The sequence below is a fragment of the Tyto alba genome, unplaced genomic scaffold (assembly GCF_018691265.1).
Source record: "Tyto alba isolate M040663 unplaced genomic scaffold, T.alba_DEE_v4.0 Super-Scaffold_2, whole genome shotgun sequence".
NCBI classification, from domain to species: Eukaryota; Metazoa; Chordata; class Aves; order Strigiformes; family Tytonidae; genus Tyto; species Tyto alba.
In genome coordinates this window covers 56,532,227-56,554,342 of record NW_024881282.1, presented here as the reverse complement: position 1 = coordinate 56,554,342, position 22,116 = coordinate 56,532,227, and the positions used below count along the sequence as shown (strand labels likewise).

The 22,116-nt window shown below is 37.9% G+C and overlaps 1 protein-coding gene across 1 annotated transcript in view; it reads left to right on the top strand.

Moving 5' to 3' along the window:
• Positions 1–22,116, top strand: part of ARID2 (AT-rich interaction domain 2) — a 109,049-nt gene that overhangs the window by 83,105 nt on the left and 3,828 nt on the right. The window contains exons 15-20 of the mRNA XM_032999838.2: positions 101–2,961; positions 11,351–11,499; positions 17,013–17,151; positions 17,251–17,336; positions 21,698–21,821; positions 21,912–22,003. Coding sequence (XP_032855729.1) covers positions 101–2,961; positions 11,351–11,499; positions 17,013–17,151; positions 17,251–17,336; positions 21,698–21,821; positions 21,912–22,003 — 3,451 coding nt within the window. The remainder of the gene's footprint in view (positions 1–100; positions 2,962–11,350; positions 11,500–17,012; positions 17,152–17,250; positions 17,337–21,697; positions 21,822–21,911; positions 22,004–22,116) is intronic.

The following is a 22,116-nucleotide window of genomic DNA, read 5'->3' as shown; positions in this document are numbered from 1 at the left end:
AGAATTACAAATTCGAGCCCTGGATTTTCAAAAATTTGTTAGGTTAATGTGTTCTGAAATAATTTTTGCTTCCAAACTTTCACTGTGTTTATTTCAACAGGAATCCCACATGGGCTACCAAGCGTAGGAAATCACTATCAGAGGACCCCTATTAACCAGTCTTCAACTTTGACAGCAACACAGATGTCTTTTCCAATTCAAGGTGTTCATACTGTGGCACAGACTGTTTCTAGAATTCCACAAAATCCTTCTATTCATACACAGCAGCAACAAAATGCGCCAGTGACTGTGATACAGAATAAAGGTCCAATATCCTGTGAAGTAGTAAAGGCCACAGTAATACAGAGCTCTGTTCCCCAGTCTGCAGTTCCTGTTACTATTCCTGTAGGAGGAGCACCACAAGCTTCTAATCAAAATCACAGCACTACAGGACAACAGCCGTCTGTTACTGTTGTCAGTTCTCAGACGTTGCTTCACCACCAACCTGTAATTCAACAGCAGTCTCCACTGCACGCAGTGGTACCAGGACAGATACCTTCCGGCACTCCTGTTACGGTAATTCAGCAAGCTGTACCTCAGGGTCATATATTTGGCAGAGTACAAAACATACCAGCATGCAGTTCAGCAGTTTCACAGGGTCAACAGCTAATCAGCACATCATCACAGCCTGGGCAGACATCATCTCAGCAGTCCTCTGCTGGCAACCAGCAACAAGATACAGTCATCATAGCACCACAGCAGTACGTCACAACCTCTGCGTCTAACATTGTTTCTGCCACCACAGTTCAGAATTTCCAAGTAGCAGCTGGGCAGGTGGTTACAATCGCAGGTGTCCAAAACCCACCAACATCTAGGGTAGGGTTTCAGAATATTGCACCAAAGCCTCTGCCATCTCAGCAAGTTCCACCTGCTGTGGTACAGCAGCCGATGCAGCCACAGCAACAGCCTCCACCACCATCCCAGCAAAGTGTAGTGATCGTAAGCCAGCCAGCTCAGCAAGGTCAAACATACGCACCAGCCATTCATCAAATAGTGCTTGCTAATCCAGCTTCTCTTCCCGCTGGTCAAACTGTCCAGTTGACTGGGCAGCCAAGCATTACTCCATCTTCTTCACCATCCCCAGGTCCGGTTACAAATAATCAAGTCCCTACAGTTATGTCATCTTCATCTACCACTCCTCAGTCACAAGGACCCCCTCCTACTGTCAGCCAGATGCTTTCTGTAAAGAGGCAGCAGCAGCAGCAACATTCACCAGCATCATCACAGCAGCAGGTACAGGTACAACAACCGATACAAATGCAAGTTCAATCACAACAAGCTAATCCAGGAGTTGGCCAGCCTAACTCTGGTGAGTCTAGTCTGATAAAACAACTACTTCTTCCGAAAAGAGGCCCCTCAACTCCCGGGGGGAAGCTTATACTCCCAGCTCCACAGATTCCTCCACCTAACAATGCAAGAGCTCCTAGCCCTCAGGTGGTTTATCAGATGGCCAATAACCAGGCACCAGGGTTTGGAGTTCAAGGACAGTCTCCAGCTCAGCAGCTGCTAGTTGGACAGCAAAATGTTCAGCTGGTCCCGGGTGCAATCCAGCCCCAAGGAGCAGTACAAACTGTACCCATTTCTAATTTACAGATATTGCCAGGCCAGTTGATCTCAAACAGCCCAGCAACTATTTTCCAAGGGACTACTGGCAACCAGGTTACGATAACAGTTGTGCCAAATACGAGTTTTGCTACTGCAACTGTGAGTCAGGGAAATGCAACTCAAATCATTGCTCCAGCAGGAATTGCCGTGAGTGGAGCACAGACAGGAGTTGGGCTACAGGTGCAAACACTTCCAGCTACTCAAGCACCTTCAGCTGGACAATCACCGTGTACTGCTGCTCCCCCATTCAAAGGTGATAAAATCATTTGCCAAAAGGAGGAAGAGGCAAAGGAAGCAACAGGTTTACACATTCATGAACGTAAAATTGAAGTTATGGAGAATCCTTCCTGCCGAAGAGGAGCTGCAAACACCAGCAATGGGGATGCAAAAGAAAATGAAATGCAGGTGGGAAGTCTTTTAAATGGGAGAAAGTATAGTGACTCCAGTCTACCTCCTTCTAACTCAGGGAAAACTCAGAATGAGGCCAATCAGTGCTCACAAGTCAGTAATGGGCCATCATTAGAAATGGGTGAGAACGGAGCTCCTGGAAAGCAGAACTTTGAACAAATGGACACACAGGAAATTAAAAGTGATTTGAAGAAGCCCCTAGTTAATGGAATCTGTGATTTTGATAAAGGAGATGGTTCTCATTTGAGCAAAAACATTCCAAATCACAAAGCTTCCAATCATGTAGGAAATGGTGAGATATCTTCAGTGGAACAACAAGGGAATTTGGATGCCACGCAGCAAGATACTGCCAAAGGTGATCAAGGGGAAAGAATTTCTAATGGGCCTGTATTAACTTTGAGTAGTTCACCTGTTGTAAGCGGTACACAGGAGGCTGCAAAACTGTTAACCCAGCAACTTAGTGGTACCAACACTGATTTACCTAATGGACCTCTAGCTTCAAGTTTGAATTCAGATGTGCCTCAGCAACGCCCAAGTGTAGTTGTCTCACCACAATCTACAGCCTCTGTTATACAGGGGCATCAAATCATAGCAGTTCCACACTCAGGACCTAGAGTGTCCCAGTCTACCCTGTCATCCGAAGTTCGGTCTACTAATGGCACAGCAGAATGCAAAACTGTAAAGAGGCCAGCAGAGGATAATGACAGGGAAACTGTTCCAGGAATTCCAAATAAAGTAGGAGTTAGAATTGTTACAATCAGTGACCCCAACAATGCTGGTTGCAGTGCAACTATGGTTGCTGTGCCAGCTGGAGCGGATCCAAGCACTGTAGCGAAAGTAGCAATAGAAAGTGCTGTTCAACAAAAGCAGCAGCATCCAACCACGTATATACAAAGCATGGTCACACAGGTATGTGGCAGTGTTCTTTTTATATTTATTCTAACTGTGATTCTGGCTAATACTGTGAAATAACGCGGGTGAAAATGTGAACTCAGTCGATATCTCTTGCATAGTATTTAAAATACTCAGAAAAATAATGGTTTCTGTTCTTTCAGGGACTAAAGTTGTAATAGTTTTCATACTGATTTAATGTCAGTGACAATAGTGGAATTTAAAATAGTTTGTAGCTTCATAATACGCAGTAGGGGAAGAACTTCTGCTCACTGAATTCTTCCTTAAAGGACTAGCTGTTCTGAAAACAACAATGATTTGTCATATGGTCTTGTAAAAATGTCAGTATTGTTCTGTATTTTATTCTCGGTCATTATTGCATATGGAGTGGTGAATATGTTTTTTTGAAAGTTTATCACTGCAGCTGCATCTGGCTTGCTGAAACGAGTTGAAGGTCTTGCATTTAAAGGTGGTCGTCAGAGGCTTGCTTCAGGGGTTCACTATAATCAGGAGAAAGTATTGTTTTGTAAATTTGTTGAAATATTTCTGTTTGTTACAAAATATTCTTAATAGTTTTTTTAGTGATAAGGCATTGCTTCGGGTTTTTTTCTGTTTGGAGAGGGCTTTTTTTTTTCAATCCCTTTATCAACTTTTTTTTTTAACAATTTGAAAGTGGTTACTCCCTAACACTTTACTAGAAATGAGGTATGGCCATCATTTGTATGTGTATTAATAAGTACAAATAATGCTGTTTGAGATTATTCCAGTCTCCAGAATTTATTTTAGTTTTGTACATGGACAGAAAATCCCACTCCAAAAAATGTTCCTAACCTGAATAGGAGCAAAAAGAATAGAATAGTAGGTCTGCCAGTCACAGAGTTCTGACACACTGGAGAGAGGAAGTGAAGTCTTGGGTATACATTAGTGCATTTTGACCTCAAGGTAAGACAGGTCTTTTATTTCTTATCTTCCTTTTTTGTTTGTTTGTGGGTTCATTTGTTTGTTTTTGACGAGGTAGCAGGTATAGACCTTACAAACTTAAACAGAACTAGAACTAAAAATTTGACAGGTGATGGCTAGTGCTGCTTCTTTTTCTGTGTCAAGATAGGTTTCTGTTGAAAGTTCTTTTGACACTGCTTCATCTAGTTGATGGAAATCAGGACTAAGAGTTAACAAGTTTTCTTTTTTCATTCTTTCATTTTTTCTTTTAACTGCCACACTGCACAGAGTTATGTTCTTAAAATGTCTTTGAACTCACTTGTAAATTTTCACTTGGATTTTATCAGAGACACATCTATATTTTTCTGATACGTTATTTATCTTTGTTCTTACTAGAAATGATTTGACCAAAATGAAAGTGTCTGTTGGCAGCACAGGGACAATGCATTAGATTTTCTGGAATGTGGATATATTAGCTATGCCTTGCTTTTTACAGTGAGTGTCTTTAGCTGTTACACAGTTTGAATTTCTATTATAGCCTTGCTAAGGATTTGGCTGAAATAGAAAATGGTATGGCTATGTCTCTGGAATGGAATAAATATTATATGTGGTTATTTATTCCCTGGACATGTGGCTGACAAGAATTTTCAATTGTGTCTCAAGCAGCTACTAAATTATCAGACTTTCAGATTTTTGAGAAGAGGAGAGTAATACAGTTAACTATTTGATTTGTATTAGATAACATGTATCATGATAATACAGGGGGAAAAAAATATTTTCTGTGCTCATAGTTTCTTTTTTACACTATCACAAATATCACTATCATTAATAGTTCCTACATTTTCCATTACCTGTACAAACCGAAATGCTGCTGGCTGGGTTTGTCATTCAGTAAAAATTGACAGATCAAAATAGCATGGTTTAATGTCTGCTTCCATGGAAGTTAGCTCATTCTTCTGTCTGTAGGATGCTCCTCCTTTCTTCAAAATTGCAGAAATGTGGGAGAAAAGTTCATTGGTTTTGATCTTGGTGAACAATCTAATTTGTTAGCTGATTGCCGTAACCATTACGTATGGCGATTTATGAATCATGCCTATCATGATAATGCTAAGTACTGACTTATAATAGAACCCACTTGATAGTGCCTTGTTCAGATACAGTGAACATCATAGTTTGGCTTAAGACTTCTAAGGATCTTTCCACTACTTTAAAATTAATGTGTTAGACTATAAACAGTACCAAAATCATCCTGTCTGATGTCTTGGTGCCTTTTTTTTTTTTTTTTTTTTTTTTTGGTCTGGAAAAGCAGATAGTCAGTATTTCCAATATTGAGTGTGCTTTTAGAAGTATCTTCCAGACCTCCAGAAATACTAAGATGTAGCCAAATTCTCATGAACTCTGTGTGAGTTTTACTAATGACTTCTTTTGAGGTTAGGCCCTGTATAAACTCATATTTTGAGTGTCTTCCCTGTATGATAAGCAGCTTCCTTGTCCCTGACTTTTTGAAAGGCAGCAGCTAAGGAACACTTTTTTCGCTTGAGCATCTGCATTGTTTTATCTTCTCTGCAGCACCTAATGTATACTGGCTGTCTTACAGAAGAAATAGGAGAACGTGGTTCTTCCTGCAAACAGTGTGAAATTTATTATAAATACAACCCAATGGAGAAAAATGGTGAGGGATAGGGAATAAGGGGATATTAGCTATGGCAAAATTACATAGCTGCTGAAGCTGTTCGTGTGTGATTTCCTGGTTGCTTGTCATCCTAAAAAACTATTTTAAACTAGAGCTTGTATTTCAGAGAAGTGAGAAAGGGATAGAAGAAGAAAATTTGTAATAAAATTAAAACCCAACAAGTGGGTTGGAAAAGGAGATTTAGAGGACAGAAGAGGGAGGAGGGTATTGCTTATGCGGCTACAGCAGGATTAGTTGTCATGAACTCTAGAGAGGAGAGGGGGAAAATGCTTGAACTGAAGATAAGGAAGGGCAATCAAATAGGGGAGGAAGGGAACAGCAATGTGAAAACTAAGGAAAGCAAGAAGAAGAGTGAAATAATCCCTAGGGGAATTTAAAAGTTCTGAGAAGATTTTTTTCATTGTATGAATGGTAGTTTGAAATGGGCTTGGTACTCTATGCTTGGGGGGAAAAATGTTGATTTAAATGGCCTACTAAAGTAATGAAAATTATATACTTGCTGTTTATGGAACAGTCCATGTAGTGCTATCGAAATCTAGTTAGGCAAGTACATGTGTTGTCTGTATAGCCCATGATTATTCCATGTTAATTGTACACCTCAGCAGAACTTACATAAAAATAACTACGTATATGCTGACTTTAAAGATTTTCCTTTTTATTTTTTGCATTTTTATTAAAAATTGAGATATGCAATATGTCAGAAGAGGAACATGTGATACAAACAGTGTTGCAAATCTTCTCTTACATCTCCATCTGTATTTTGTAAATTCATGAAATGTAGTCCGAAAGGAGACAGAACTGGCTCTTTACTTTCTTTGCTTCCTTTTCTCTTATTTCGGTGTTCCCTGTTCCTGGATTATTGCTTTCCTGAGGCATTGTACTGGACTGGTAGATGAAAAAGAAATGAGCAATTATTTACCTGTACACTTTCTTTTATTTTCCACTTTTTCTTACTCCTCTTCAAACACCTCCAAAACATCTGTTGAACATAACCATATTGGTTTGTCCCAATTGGTGTGTTTTGAAGGAACGCTCTGATATCACACCAAGCTCCTAGAAGTGAGCAAATCTGATTTAAATTGCCTTATCTGACTTTAAAGTAATCACTTTCCTGATCATCACTGTCATCCCCTCATAAACAATGCGCGCTCATTTCTCCTAAGGCTGCCCACTTGAAGCATGCTTGTGTGGCAATTTAGGTGGCAAAAACTGTGTGAACATTGCCTTAACTATTTGCTCCTACTCTTTCTTGATTGGGAAGCTGAGAATTACCGTGCACCAGAAAGCAGGTGTGCAGCTCCAGGAGGTGTAATTCATTCCTAGCCACAGTGCAAATGAGTTTCTCAGCTGGAAGTACCGAAATACAGACTCTGTGCTTTTACTGTTCTTCACTTGTGAAGCACACTGTCGCAAGGAGACTTAAACTTCAGTAATCCAACAAGAAAATAGCGTTCACTTTAGTGCCTACACATCCACCTGACCCTTCCTCACGCTCAAATCCTGCTGTATTCATTTTCAGCTTACAGGTTACCTTTTTATATATGTTTGTTGTCATGAAGAAGCTAAACATAAAATTTTGTAATATCAAGCTGTAAATCCTATGATACTTTAAAACATATTTTTACTAATAATTAATTATTGAGTGTTTACTATGAGTATGCACATACCAATGGTGAGAGAAAAAAATGCAGCCTCATGCTTTTAAACTGCACATGACTCTCTATATGTTAACATGACCCCCATCTCACTGGGATGTAGTATGTTCTCTTGCTGATGGCACAGTAGGCCTTTTAAATAAAACGGGCAGGTACCATGCTAACATAGTTATTCATTTATACACAAAGGAAGTGGCTCCACTGGTTCTGTGAAATGGAGTTGGAGGCCATTCCTGGCCCCAAGCCATAGGGTTTGTTATTCTTACCACATAGGGAACTCATGTGCCCAAATGGAGGAGCTCTTGTACAAAAAAATAAATTAGTATCTTTTTGTAAAGAGTCTATTCTAGTTAGTAGAATGCTCTTAGCTTTACTCTTAGTTTTCATCACTATGCTGGACTTCCTTCCCCTCCCCCCAATATTTCAGCCTAAAGTCACCCAGTCTAGATATAAAATCTTCTGCTTATTAAAAGTAGCTGTAGTATCTATTCTGTAAGTAGACTGTGCAGGCATTAAGGATTTGTATTTATGTATTTTTAAGAGTTCAGTACAAACCATGCTGAGATAGGTGATGCTGCTAGAGGTACCTTTCAGTCCTGAGATCCAGTGAGATCTGATTTGCAAAAGTGCTAAGAGGTTGCAGTTGCAAATCACATTGTGGAGAGATCTAATCTGATTATAAAAAGGTGCCATGAAGTGCTTTCAAGTGCACTAGAGTACTGGACATCTGTTTTCTTGAGGAACATGGAATCTTCAAAAGTTTTAGCCAGATGAGGAAATTTTGTGAAATCTGTATGTCGTGAGGAAATTTTTTTCAATGTTACTTCTCCCAGAAACACTTATGAGGAAAAATTAGATGTCTGTCATAGTTCTGTATGTTAAAGAAATAATCACTGTATATCAGTATTGTAAAGTAGGTAGCACATAGCAAGTATTTCTAGGTACATTTCTGGAAAAAAAAAAAAATACAGGAGTGAAAAAAATAAAAGAAAAATTATCAGTATTTCTGATCTCTTGAATGAAGACAGGAAAGCTCTGAGGTGTTCAAACACAATTTATGTTTCTAAAGTAAAACCTAGGAAAACAAACATAAATTTGCTTTATCTGTTGATTTTAAAATACGGTTAGCACAGTTGATAGGCAAGCAATAGATTTGACTTAAAAATATGTGGAAGTTGTAACCACCTAGTGCTACAACTGTGAATGAAACTACTTTGCAGTACAGCAGTAGAAAGAGAATTATAAGCAACAACAATTATTTTGCACATTTCTTTTCAATTTATCAGCTTTTTCTTTTTCCTCACTGGAAAAAATACAAAGAGTAGAAAGAAATTGGAGGGGAAACTGAATTTTAACTTTTTATCCTGAAAATTTGTTTCCCTTTTTGTGCTCTTTCATTTTCAGCATGTAGCATTTTGTGTTGTATATCTCCAATCTCCTTGTTTAAAATAAACAATTTTTTAATGAGACATTATTAAAACCTTTGAATACCACTAGGAAAGCTTGCCAGAAAAACCCTTGAGAAAATTCATAATTCTGGATTAATTGCATGGTTTGCTTAGAATGGAGTAAATAATACATGATCCACACATTGAATGATGAGAATTAAAATGAAATTGAATTCATTCAGTAAGCTCATGCTCTCTCCAGCACATGAAATGAGACAGAAGTTCTATAGGGGTAAAGAGTCACATAAAGACCATCCCTGTGTATTGATATCAGGATACCAAGTGAAGATTGCAAAACAAGCTGTACTGCTGACCCTCGATTATTTTACTTTCAGCTTCAATTTAAAATGCCTTGTTAAAGGAACGTTGATCTTAAAATGCTCCGTTTGTATTTACCTTTTGTTAAAAGATACATTGTGAAGATTCATTACCCAATCTGTAAAACAAGTTTAGAGGTGTCCTGGTTTGAACCCAGCTGGCAGCCAAACACCACGCAGCCACTCGCTCCCCCTCGCGGGGGATGGGGGAGGGAAGTGGAGGGGTAAAGGGACACTCATAGGTTGAGATAAAAACAGTTTAATAATTGTAATAAAATAAGACTATAACAATAATAGAAAGTACAAACAGGCAAAGCATGATGTGATTGCTCACCACCTGCCAGCTGATACCCAGCCTGTTCCTGGCTAGCGATCCTAAAATACCAAGATCCTGCAATTGCAATCCCCGAAGCGAGAGCGAGCCCCCTCCTTCCCAGCCACCCCTCCTCTATATACTGATCATGGCATTATATGATAATGGAATATTTCACTGGCCAGTTTGGGTCCGGTGCTCTGGCCGTGCTCCCACCCAGCTTCTCGTAGAACTGCCCATGGGCAGGACATGGGGAGTTGGAGAGTCCTTGATTTCTTAACACACTGAGGTTTTCAGTTGTTGCTATCCGCATTCTTCTCGTACCAAATCCCATACTGAATCCAAAACACAGCACTGTTCTATCTACTAAGAAGAAAAATTAACTCTGTCCCAGCTGAAAGCAGGACAGAGGCCTTTACATGAAAATCATTGCCATGTTCAAAATAATTGGTAATTATGACTCATGGACTCAAGAATCCTTTCTTACAACTTTTCGCACACGCGGATCACAGGCATCGTATGATGGTTGTGCGGTGTTCAGGAGTTTTGCTGAGTTTTGCCTTATTTGTTTTCAGGATATATGCTTGGATATGGGAAATGTTTTGGTTTTGATGAGTCTTTTTGCTGTCCTTTTGGTCACCTTATTAGCATTGTATGGTCTGCGATAGCTGATAACTGTTACCTCGTGTGACTATTGTCCCCAATGCCAATAGAGAACAGTAGGAAGAAAATGTAAGGTCAATATGCAAATGAAATGTTAGAAGTTGCATTTAGCTGTTGGTTTCTTTACAGTTGAAGTCCAAAGCTATTCAGTAACAGAGCTCTAAAGATGTAAAACAGAGTATTGTGTACACTGTTTGAAAGTGCTTCTTTTATAAATTCTTAAACAGACTTGAAAGTAGTTTTGTTTCATCTCTTTAAAAGAGTATTAAGTTCCTTTTCTAACAGTAGGGAAGAAAAGGATGTTAGGTCTTCATTCCTAGATAATATTCAAAAGCTTAATTTTTTTATTGTCAGCATCTTTATAAATCTCTTGCTAGCCAGAGACTTCCAGGGGAAAAAGAAAGATGAGAATCCATATTCTGGCATAAACAGTGTTCTGAAATGGGAAGTCCACTGTTCAGTATCTGCTATTCAGAAAATTTACGTATTTTGGATTTGTGTTTATCTTTTTTAGGTCACTTTTGAGATTATTTTTATTCACTGTTAAAATAAGTGGCTTGTAATATTTCAGGGGAGCAAAGGGAACATCTTTTTCCTTTCTGAAGCATTTATATTTCACTGTATAGAAGTTGTACGGCATGTTTAGGCATTCTGGGCATGTGGTGTTCTGTATGAAGGTACATGTGCTGGCTGGTTTTACAGGAGCTCGAAGAATGAGCTAATTTGCCAAGTTTTATGGAGAAAATGGTGTGTCATAGTTTGAACCTACCGGTCTTTGATAGTGTTTCTTCAGCATTGTTCAATTTATCTTTTCTTACTCATTCTGTAACACAGGCTGATGTTTACTAATGCTGCAGTTCAGGAGCTCCACAGATGCAGCACATAAAACCATTTCATAAAAGAACATAAACCAGTTTTAGATGTATCAGTGCTCATTTTACTTCTTTTAGCAATATTTTTTCCTACGTCTACATGGGAAAGCAAATTACTCCCTGTGCTGATGATATTGCAACCCCTTGAGTTTACATGGTTTTTTCTTTTCATAAAGAACAAATAAAGCCTTCACAAAATAATACTAACCTTTGCTCCACTAGTGCCCTTGAGAAATTTATTTGCAGTCATAACTGCATATTTTAATTTGGGCCTAATGTTTAGTAATTTGAATATTAGAAACTTCTGCATAAATACTTCTGTGTAGAAGTTGTATGTCCCTCATGTTATTGTGTCTATTAGTGCTTATTCACAGTTCAGAGTGTTAAAATCTGAAAACTTGTGGTGGAATAAAGTGTAAAACAAAAGATCCTTGAACAAACAGTAAGCTGTATGTCAAGTCTTGAAATAAGCCCTGTTTAAAACTTTGTTTTAACTTTCTTCTACAGAGCACACCTGCAACGTCGATACCAACAGTGCAAGTACAGGGCCAGCAGATCAATTTGCAGCCACCTTCATACACTGCAGCGAGTCAGCACGCAGAGCAAATGAAAAAACCTGGACAGAACTTCATGTGTCTGTGGCAATCTTGTAAAAAGTAAATGGCTCCTTTATTTAACTACCTTTTACTAATATGTAACAGATGCTTGTGTATAGAAAGTGATTCTACAAGTTCTATCCATTCTGTTTCCTTAAGTTACCTTATACTTTGTCAGTGGGGAAAAGAAAAAGTGAAAAGTGTTGAGGAAGCTGAAGCTGAGATGGGGGAGTGCAGGACATTTAACTGCTCTCAGTTCTACTTCAGAGCATAAAATGAGTGTTATGTGGCTTTCTTGTAATATATTGATTCTTCAGTAATAAATACTGTCATGTAGTTAAGTTAGAAAAAAAATTCCTATCTCTGAAGCTTGTTCTCTGTGTTGCAAATACAAAAATAGTTGCATACTCCAGTTACAAATCATGTCTTCACATTTTCTTGTTTCCAGCTTTTAATTTTTCTTGTGTTTCCAGTTTTGCAAGAGCAGGGTGTTGCACTTCTATGTCCTGGTCAAAGTCTTATTTAGATTATGACTAATTTTAGTAATTATGATACCATTTGTGTGCCACAGGACTCCACTGTCATGAAAGGAAATAAAAAGGAAATTAGCCTCCAGAGTAGACAGCAAGGATTAGATTTTTTTTGATTTGCTGTTGTCCTTAAGAGAGGAGTGAGCTAGCAGACTTTTGGATGTAGGCTTATAAAAACATGATACTACCCTTGTTACCAGTATGTGTATCTTGACACTGATTTTAAAAATAACAGGTTTGTGAATATGCTTAATTATCAGTAAAGGGTACAGACTGGTGAAACAAAGGTGGTTGTCAAATAGTCGCTTTGAAAACAGTGAGGAAAATTGCATAACATACAGGATGGGCATGAAAAAGAGTGAGACACTTAATTGTTATAGGACAAGACAAAGAGACCATAAAGACGAACTGATTTGGCAGGAAGCTGATGTGTAGACATTCAGAAAGATGGGAAATGATGGAGAATTTTGAGTGTTTGGAACCAGTGGTGAAAATGAGACATTTGAAGAGAATTAGAGGAATGCTGAAGGACAGTTGATCAGTAGACCCCTGAAGCTGCAATTTTTGTTTTTTTCATTCCTTACGAACATAATTCAGAGATCATTAAGCCAATGCAAGACATACAGATTTTAGATAAGACTGACTGGTACTGTAGAGATCTGGTGCTTTTTAAATCATTGCCCTCTTTTTACCTTAAAAGTGGTATTTGTGTCTTTGGTAGGTGACACTTCTCTATGTAAGAAATACGTGTAAGGCTTTACTTACTTTTTACTTTACTCCTTTACTACCAATAAATATAACAGTAGAGCCATAGTCTACTGGCTGCACAACAGATGCACGAACACCTGTGTTGGTACAACAGTGGGTTGTACTGAGGTGAAAATGGAAAGCTGGGGTGGTTTCTTCGCAGAAGCCTTGCCAGTTTGAAGTTTGCTGAACTACAATTTTGAAGCATTAGTCACCAGCTCTCTTCTATGGCTAAAGTTACATAGGATGAGTTGTGTAGAGTTGAGATGACATCTAACCATGGAACAAGCTGATGTCACATGTGAACTAGGGTGTGAATATGTGCAGACAAATTTTGGGGCAGGAGGAGGAACAATGCAATTATGATTACCTTACATTATCAGTCTTTTTGTAAGTCTGTCTTAAAATATTATTCCAGTAAATTTTCCTGGGAGTGAAGTTAAGGGCTACGAGGGCCATATTTTACAAGTGTGTTATTTCTGTTGCTTTAATTTCTCCTGTCATTACTTACTGGGTTTTGTTCATGGTTAAGTTTCATTATTTTCTAAAGCCTTCAGAGATTTTTGCATTGATAGATTGTAGTCCATGTGATGGACAGCTCTTGTTATGCTGTCTCTTGCTTTTAAAATATTTCAGTCACAGACTAAAAACAGTTTAAATAAACATTACACTCAGTGCTCTCTGTGGTGAAGAGGGAACCAAAATGTTAAGGTAGCATCTTCCTCAAATGTATATTGTTTATAAATACTCCTTCAACAGCCTGATTAGAAACAGGAGTATCAAATCTCCTGTAGGCTTCCTGCTTCTAACAGACATAAAGAAAAATCTGGAATTGTCCCCTGTTATTGTAACTGTTTTATTTATAGCTCTCAATCTTAACTGTTTTTATTGAGTTGTTTAAGCAGAAAATGAGAAGATTCTTTTGAGTGGGTCATTAGTATGTGAACTTCACCTCCACTACTTTGTTCAGTCATGATTGCTTAGCAATTTTTTTCCCTAGGTACTACGCAGGCAGGTTCATCACAGTAGGATGGTAGAACTGTGTTTCTTTGGTGGTGTTCACAATTAACCAGAAAGATAAGACAAGAGACAAATTTAATACAGTCATTTGCACCTGTTTCTCTGTGCATGCTCTCTAGTTTAATTCTCACAACGTACTAGCATTAAAATTCCCTTCCAGGATATATTGCAGAAGACAGGGAAGGCCTTCAAAAACATTTTATTGAGAATCAGAATAAATACGAATAAAACAGTATGTTCTTTTCCTACCTGCTAACTTGGCTGCTGCAGTCAGCAACACGCCAGTGGCGTGGGCATGGGTGCTGCCGTTCTTTTTTTTTTAGAACTGAATTAGGAAACATTATAGCAAGATTTTGAATTAAAGTGCAACAGATTTAGTAGCATCTCAAGACCACAACCAGATCAGGCCCAATTATGCAAAATGTTGTACTGATTGGCCTCTCACAGTTGTATTCAGGTTTAGTATCTGAAGTGGAAGTAAAACTCAAAAAGGCAGTGAACTACTTTGCATTGAGGATGTAACAGAAATTAGGTGTTTTCCTTTGAAGTTCAGCTGTCTGCAAGTATTGCTAATTGTATTCAGCTTAATTTAAAACCTGCTATTTTGTTTCACAGGTAGGCAGGAGATGTCTGCTCTTGAATTGCTTTGTATTTTAAAAGTAAATTGGAAATGCTATCGAATCTCCACTGCCTGTCAAGTCAGCTATTAGTTTAATGTTCTGTTCAGCAGCTGAACAGAATGATGGAGAAATTAAGTGGGAAACAAGTGTCTAGACAACTGACCGTATTCTCAGTACTTAAGCTATTTTTTTTTAATTAATGTTTTTAGGTGTTTCTTCAAGGAAAAAAGTTTCTGTCTGCAAAATGGCAGTAAATTTGAATCTTCTTAGATCAGTGATTGAAGTATAATACTGAATGTATTATACAGTGAATGAACCAACATAGCTGAAAATAGCTTTATTTTTCTTGAAGCCTTGCCATGTTAAATAAAATGTTTTAAACTACATCTTGGGTTTCATTTATGCCATGAAATTTATTTCATCCAATGCCAAGAATTATTCATAAGTAGGTTTGTGCCAGATACATACTGACTTCCCCTTTATTGTAGAAAGACATCTTTCTGTCCTCTGAATCATCAACTTTCGCTGCTGAGACAATGTAGATGTAAAACATTTTATTGTCATTTCCTGCTATGGGCTATCAGGACCAACAGCAAGAGGCAGGTATTTCTCCTTCCCATCTTCCCTTCAGTAAGAGCTGACTGACGTGGAAGAGAAGTCTCTTTTTAGGAGAGTAGTATTCATTGCCTACGCAGAAGGTAAATGCTGTGTTACAGGTGGTTATTGCAGTAGGATTCTGTTTAAAACTAAGACTTGTCTTTGGGTGAAATTAGCTCTTTGACACCTGTATGGGGTTCAGGTAACAGTGTCTGTACACTTAGGCCTACGTATGAATTGCAAGTACATTTGCCTAATGGACACTATTGAAATGAGTAGTAGGATGTGGAAGGAGATGGCTGGGCGAAAGCACCTACTGATCTGCTCTTCATGTGCTGAGAGTTCTGACTTGAACTCATCCATAAATGACTGCTGTGGTCTTAAGATACTGCTTCGTCCGTGGCTGCTTGCTGCAAGTCTCTGATTGGAGGTCATCTCCATCTTGGCACTGTTCAGCCCAGTTTGTTCAGTCAGCCTGCAAATGTTTTTCTTGTTAACTGAAATGAAAATACTGGCGTGTGAACCAGAGTGACTGAGGTGGGTGCATGTGTTTCCTCTTCGGTAAGACTGCTGTGCCAGTGGCACCCGTCCAGCAAGTGTGTGAAGGCAGCTGGTGGTAATGACTTCCCAAATGGCAACAGCTACATTTTTAGACCTCTTCTGTCCAAGCCCTAAGTGGGTGTTGATGAGCTGGGTTAGTTGTACTGAAATGAATTGTGAGCAGCTAAGTATTTTGTTTATTTTGGCCACTTTGTTGAAATAGGGGATGTAGTTTGTAATGTTTGACGTATGTTTTAAAGTGAATCTAGACTAAAAATACCCAAAACTTTGGGTCATTCACCATTTTAATTTAGTATTTTTTGAAATACAGTGATTTTCCTTTGCCACCTGATATGTTACAGTAACACATCTTTTGTCTACGTGACAATTTGAAAATACGGATCTAAGAACTGCTGAATCACTTTTGAGGTGGCATTCACACTGAGTTGTAACTTTTACCACTTTGAAATGGAAGAAATCCCTTATCAGGCTGAACTCACTGTAAGGTACATCACGCCTGTGTTTTCACCAAATAGAACATAAGGAAAACACAAAATACACCGTTGAAAGTATTACAGGGCCGGGCTTAGGAACAACTTCCTATTTTCTGTTGGTGCAGAAGCACTTAATTAGTGAAATACCTCATGTCCTGTGCTTTGGCACTGGCAAGTTAGTTTGAGGTTTTGGAAACTCCTTTTCGTTCAGTGAAACACCAGAGCCCGTTGCTCAGAGGGGGTGGTAGGTGCCCCATCCCTGGAAACACTCAAGGTCAAGTTGGACAGGGCTCTGAGCAACCTGATCCTAGTTGAAGATGTCCCTGCTCATTGCTGGGGGGTTGAATGAGATGATCTGTGAAGGTTCTTTCCAACCCAAACTATTCTATGACATAAAAATTGAGATTTAAGTGAAGATGTTAAAAAGGGCCATGTAAGTGACATTTTTCGAGTTCCGTGTACATCAGGAAATAACATCTAGCCATTTTCCCAGTATTTAGAATTCAGGTGCTAAAGGGCACTGCTTTTAGACTGATCTCTTATTCCATCAGTTTTGACAAGTGTGCAGCATTGAGGGCAAATAGGATGAATGGTGTGCATCTCTTTTTCCCAGTTAAAGTTTAAATAAAGTCTGAGTATGACTGCCAGTAAAGGAGTAAAACAGGAAAAGGAATACATGAATCTCAACTTTTTTAGTTTATAGTCTATTACAGTATTTTGCTTGTATTGCAGATAATGGATCTGTTGGAATTAACATGCATTATTTCTTTAGTAAAGTATAAATAGAAAACCAGAACTGTGGTATTTCAATCGGATTTGGCAAAATCATATTGCTATTTATTGGTAGCTCACTGGTAATACATGTACATATTTTTCCTTTTAAAATTTTACAACTTTTCATTTATCAATGCATGTCTTCTTTCAGAAAATAAAAATGTTCAGCCAGTATGGGTCTATGTTTGTGATATCTGTGCTTTACCATTGACTGGAAAAAACCTTAAATTCCCTCCCTGCTCTTTTTGTAGGTGGTTTCAGACACCATCACAGGTTTTCTATCATGCAGCAACTGAACATGGAGGAAAAGATGTCTACCCAGGGCAGTGCTTATGGGAGGGATGTGAACCTTTCCAGCGGCAAAGGTTTTCCTTCATCACCCATTTACAGGTGCAGATTTTCTTTCACATGTTATTTCAGAAAATAGTGGGAACTTCCTGGCAAATTTTCACGCACCTTTCTCACTGTCTTTCCCTTTTCCCCAAACAGGATAAGCACTGTTCCAGAGATGCTTTGCTTGCAGGATTAAAGCAAGATGAACATGGACAAGCAGGAAATCAGAAGCCTTCCAATAAGTAAGAGACCTGAGCCTCGTTAGCAATAGAGAAAATAAGATAATTAGAAATTACCAGAAGAATTTGTGTATTTATAACTTGGCTTATCAGGTGAAACTCTGCCTATATATAGAGTCTATAACAGTAATCAAATTTGAGGTTCATTACATTAAGACAAAATGGGCAAAAGGGGGAATAGGTTCTGATGTGGGAGATACTGCAGTTATCATAAGAACACCAGGTAATTCTTTAAGATACATGGGTCGATACTCTTTCATAAACACTGTTCTCAACATACTCTTCTGATTTTTTTCCCAACTGGACAGTATTTTATAACTTCTGTTGTAACAAGAAAGTGCTTGTAATCCAAGTGGAAAGTTATTTGTTGTATACAGTTCAGCTGTTTCATACAGCTGAGATGGATTGTCTTGTAACTTGTTGTGTACCTTCCAGTTTTGTGGTCTAATTTGGGCCGATTTGGGCAGGGACTCTTGTAACAAACTTTCCTTTGAACAAGCAAACATGATAAATACCAACTCCTCCAAGTCTTCTAATTTTGTGCTGCTACCTGGAATCAGCTTTGGCTCTCCTCTTTCCCAGAATGATTTCAACCATCTGGAATTAATATTGGAGAATGCAGCCCCATTGCTGTGGGGTTGTGGGGATGGTTATGTTAATATTGGAGTTATTCAGATTTCAGTTACTTGTGTAAGTGTATTAAGACTAGGTCTTTGATAGTAGCTAACTGGAATCTCTGTGTTGCAAGCTAAAGATGTAATTACATGGTCCTGGGCAGATTTTTACAGTCAGTTCTGTGGCTAGTTAAATTGCCACTGAGCTGCTGGAGGCAGCAGAGAAAGTTGAATATGAAATCTCACAAATTTAGTTTGTGAGTCCTTTTATTTTTTTAATATAAACAAACTTCTTAACACAGACTTATAATCGCTTTATGGTGCCTTGTTTCATTACACTGAACAACATTCAGACCTCTGAAAACCACAAAATGAAGAATGATGGTAATGTCTTAAATACTTGGTAAGTGGGAAGCATAGGGCTGATACCATCTACTAGCATGATGTGATCTCAACTCTGCCTTTCCAGAAATGTTCTGTCATTCAGATAATACATCCAGTAGCTTTGTGTCCGCACAGGCTTCGTTAAAATTGGCACAGGTACTCATCTTAGAAAAAATGTTTATACTTCCCCTCTTCTGAGGCAGGATTCCCTAATTAGGTCAGATTCAGAAAGTATGAATTTATATGCATAACCAGTTTTCACTGAAATATTGAGACTGCAATGTCACAACGTACTAAGGATGTGATTTCAGAATACAAGTTGAAATAAGAGCATTCCACTACTCAAAGTAGGATGTTTTTACTCTGCCTGCCATTCCTTGTTCCTTCTCATAGCTCTGGACTGCTTATAGTGAGAGAACTAGCTTTGGTCTTCGCATGGTAAAGCAATTCTGGTTTAAAGAAAAAAAAAAAAAAGAAAAAAAAAAAAGTGGGTTTGCCAGATGAGTAGAATGCACTTGCCTTACAGTCAGTGGAACACCAGTACAGAAGGTGGGCTGGAACAAGAGGAACGGATGAGACCTTTCTCTGTCAGCACTCGTGACAGTTCACACACTCAGTTGTTTCATGAAACCATAGAGGTTCCCTGTCTGTTTCTTTCACTCTCTTTCCTCATGTCGCCATGATGGGTCTTTAGCAAACAAGAATTCAACAAACAGAAATATTTTGATCATATGTAATGTGTAACCCACATAATCTTACACCACTGCCACAGAGTTATGTTTGCACAACTGAACAGAGAATCTAGCTACACAAGGAAGACAAGACTTGATAATTTGCTTTTTACAATCAGTGACCTATCAGATGAAACCCTAAGATCACTTCAACAGGACACCTCAAGTTGGTTTACATAGTCATGTCTGAAAGCTGGTTTACAAGGTTTTGGCTTAATCTACTCTTTGATGAGTCCTAGAAACTTGTCAGATACATCAACACACCACTTATAGTCCATATGACTAAACTCTTACATGGAGCTGGTGCAACGTAAAAAATTGGAGCTGAGATGAAGCGTGTGTAAGCTATCAACTTTTAGGCATCGATTAGGCCAGCTCCCTTCACTTAATCCCTCACCGTTTAGTAAAACTACACCTGCCTCAAAAGTGCATATAGAGTGAATGTTACTGGTGTTGGAAGTAAAATCTGTGGAACACAGTGTAACAAACAAGGGCCCATTCCCATAAACATCATTTGTCTATCATAACACCATACATACTTGGGAAAAATCTGTAATGGCTTTTGCAAGAACCAGGTAGGCAAAGTTAAGGTGCACTACAGAGTTGGTTGTATACCTTAATTCTGTATTTCTTTGATTTTAAAGTTGTATTACATTAACTCTTCCTCTTCTGGTTTTCAGAGGTAGCTGAATATTACATTCTGGAAGGTCAGGTAGCACTAGCAATTAACTGTATGTTGACTGTAGCTTTGTGCATTTGAATCTTTCTGGATTCACGTTAATTTTTTTTCCTTGTTGCCACTGAAGCAAAGGTGGTAGTGTGAGCTAGCAAAAATATTCGTCATGCGCCATGGGAGTGGGGCAGGAGATAACTTTAAATGACAAAATGAATGATACTGGTTTGAAGTTAATTTGATAATTACAATTAAAGAAATTCAAGAAATCTAGATGTTTCTTGAGAGAGATACTTGCCCAAAGATGCAAGTCCACTTGATGTCTCAGTAACTTTTTATCAACTTATTTTTTTCCCAAACTCAAAAAGAGAAGACAATCTTTTAATATCCTCCTAATCTATTGCAATTGTCCCTTTTTTCAATATTTCTAGTATCAAGGCAGTAGTACTTCAACTTTCTAATATACAGTATGATAGCTGTTGAAGAAAGACATTTGGAACAGCCTCCACTGATGAATTCTTGTTCTTTCCAATATAAGGAAAACAAAACTGTTCCAGAAATTAAAAATTAAGATGAAAATTCCTTTACTGTGGTACTCGGTCTCCTAAAAACATATGTCATTGCCCAACAGTTTCTTAATTCAGCCCCTGCCCTTCTCTCTTCACTTCATAAAGGTTTTCAAACTCTTATTTCCATTCAGGGCAGGACGACAGTGTGATTATGAGCTAAGTTTTTAGGGAGGAGTCTGTCTGTCACTACTTCTTAGTTTTATTTTTTGTGGTTTAAAACCACTCATATGAACACTTGTTCTGATTTTTTAACTAAGTTTCCTTGTTAGAATTTCAGATGATGAACTCTCTCTGATTAGAGAATTCAGGTTTTATTCTTAGAATATTCACTTACAGTGAAAGACGCCTAAATAATGAAAGGCTAACTTTCATTTTTAAAAATGGAACATTTACATTTGATTTCTGCTACCTTTACAAGTAAGCACTCCTTGCAATTCTAATCAGGTTCTACTAGGGTATTAAAAGACACAATAATAATAATAATAATAATAATAATAATAATAATAATAATAATAATAATAATAATAATACATATATTGGAGGGTGGTGATACTTTTCATCACTGATACTGCAAAACTTCCCTTTGAGATGACATTAAGTCCTGCTTATTAAGTGAAGTTGCATATTTATACATTCTAAACTTTATGAGTAATTTCAAAGTTTTACATGAAACAGAGCTTTGGCTTCAGTGTTAATACTGAAAATGGAGAATTTGCTTCTGCTGTGTTTGTTATTTGTACCAGCTTTATAAAATACTCTGCTTAATTTATTAATCTCAGCCTGAAAGCTGCAGTAACAGGTATTTGGGTTTATAAATGTTTGATCTGATTTAACAATTAGATGTTTTATGTCTTAGATCATAACTAAAATCATATTACTTTATATTGCTCCTCACTAACCACACTTAATATGTATTTTATGTTGTCATAGTGCCTAATGGTCCCAATGAACTGCGTCAAGTTTTGAATAGCTATATTTTAAGGACGTTCTGTGGCCAAATCTCGGATGACATTTGCATTGCTGAAAGCACAGTTCCTCTTAAAGCCTGTCTGATAAAACATTCCTTTAAATAGGTGCACTTCAAGAAGTGACTATGTTGTTAGTACAATATATTACTTTTCTATCACAAATGTTGTGGGTGGTGAGCAGTGCTTTTAAAGAAAAGTGGTTTTTTTCACATCAAATAAAGCCCATGATTCTTCTGGAGGCTTTGCAATGAAGTTTATCTCTGTGAAAACAAAAGGCAAATCACATATCAGCACCAAGTATTAATGGATCTGTGTGTCTCTGTTCAGATAGGTTAAAAAAATTGTAAAATAAATGTTGACAGTTGTTAATCTTCTAGAAAGTGGTGCAAAGCTTTTTTTTATTATTTCTTTGTTTACTAATGTAGGCAGCCAGCTGCAGGGGGTACTGCCTCTACTCCCAGAGCACAGAAGGCCATTGTGAATCATCCAAGCGCTGCCCTAATGGCATTAAGGAGGGGATCAAGAAACCTTGTCTTCAGAGATTTCACAGTTAGTATTGTGTGACTCAAGTATTAGATATTAACTGTTGCATGCTTCTATGGAGCTTTTACTTTTTTTTTTTTTTTTCCTCTTTTGTAGGATGAAAAAGAGGGACCAATAACTAAACACATCCGATTAACAGCTGCCTTAATATTAAAAAATATTGGTAAATATTCAGAATGTGGTCGCAGGTAAGCATTGTATGATTCTTCTCATATCAGTGGGCAATATTGTTTCTGTTAAGTACCAAATAATAGTTAGGTTTTGCCTATCCTTTAAAAAAATCAATAAGTACATGGACAGT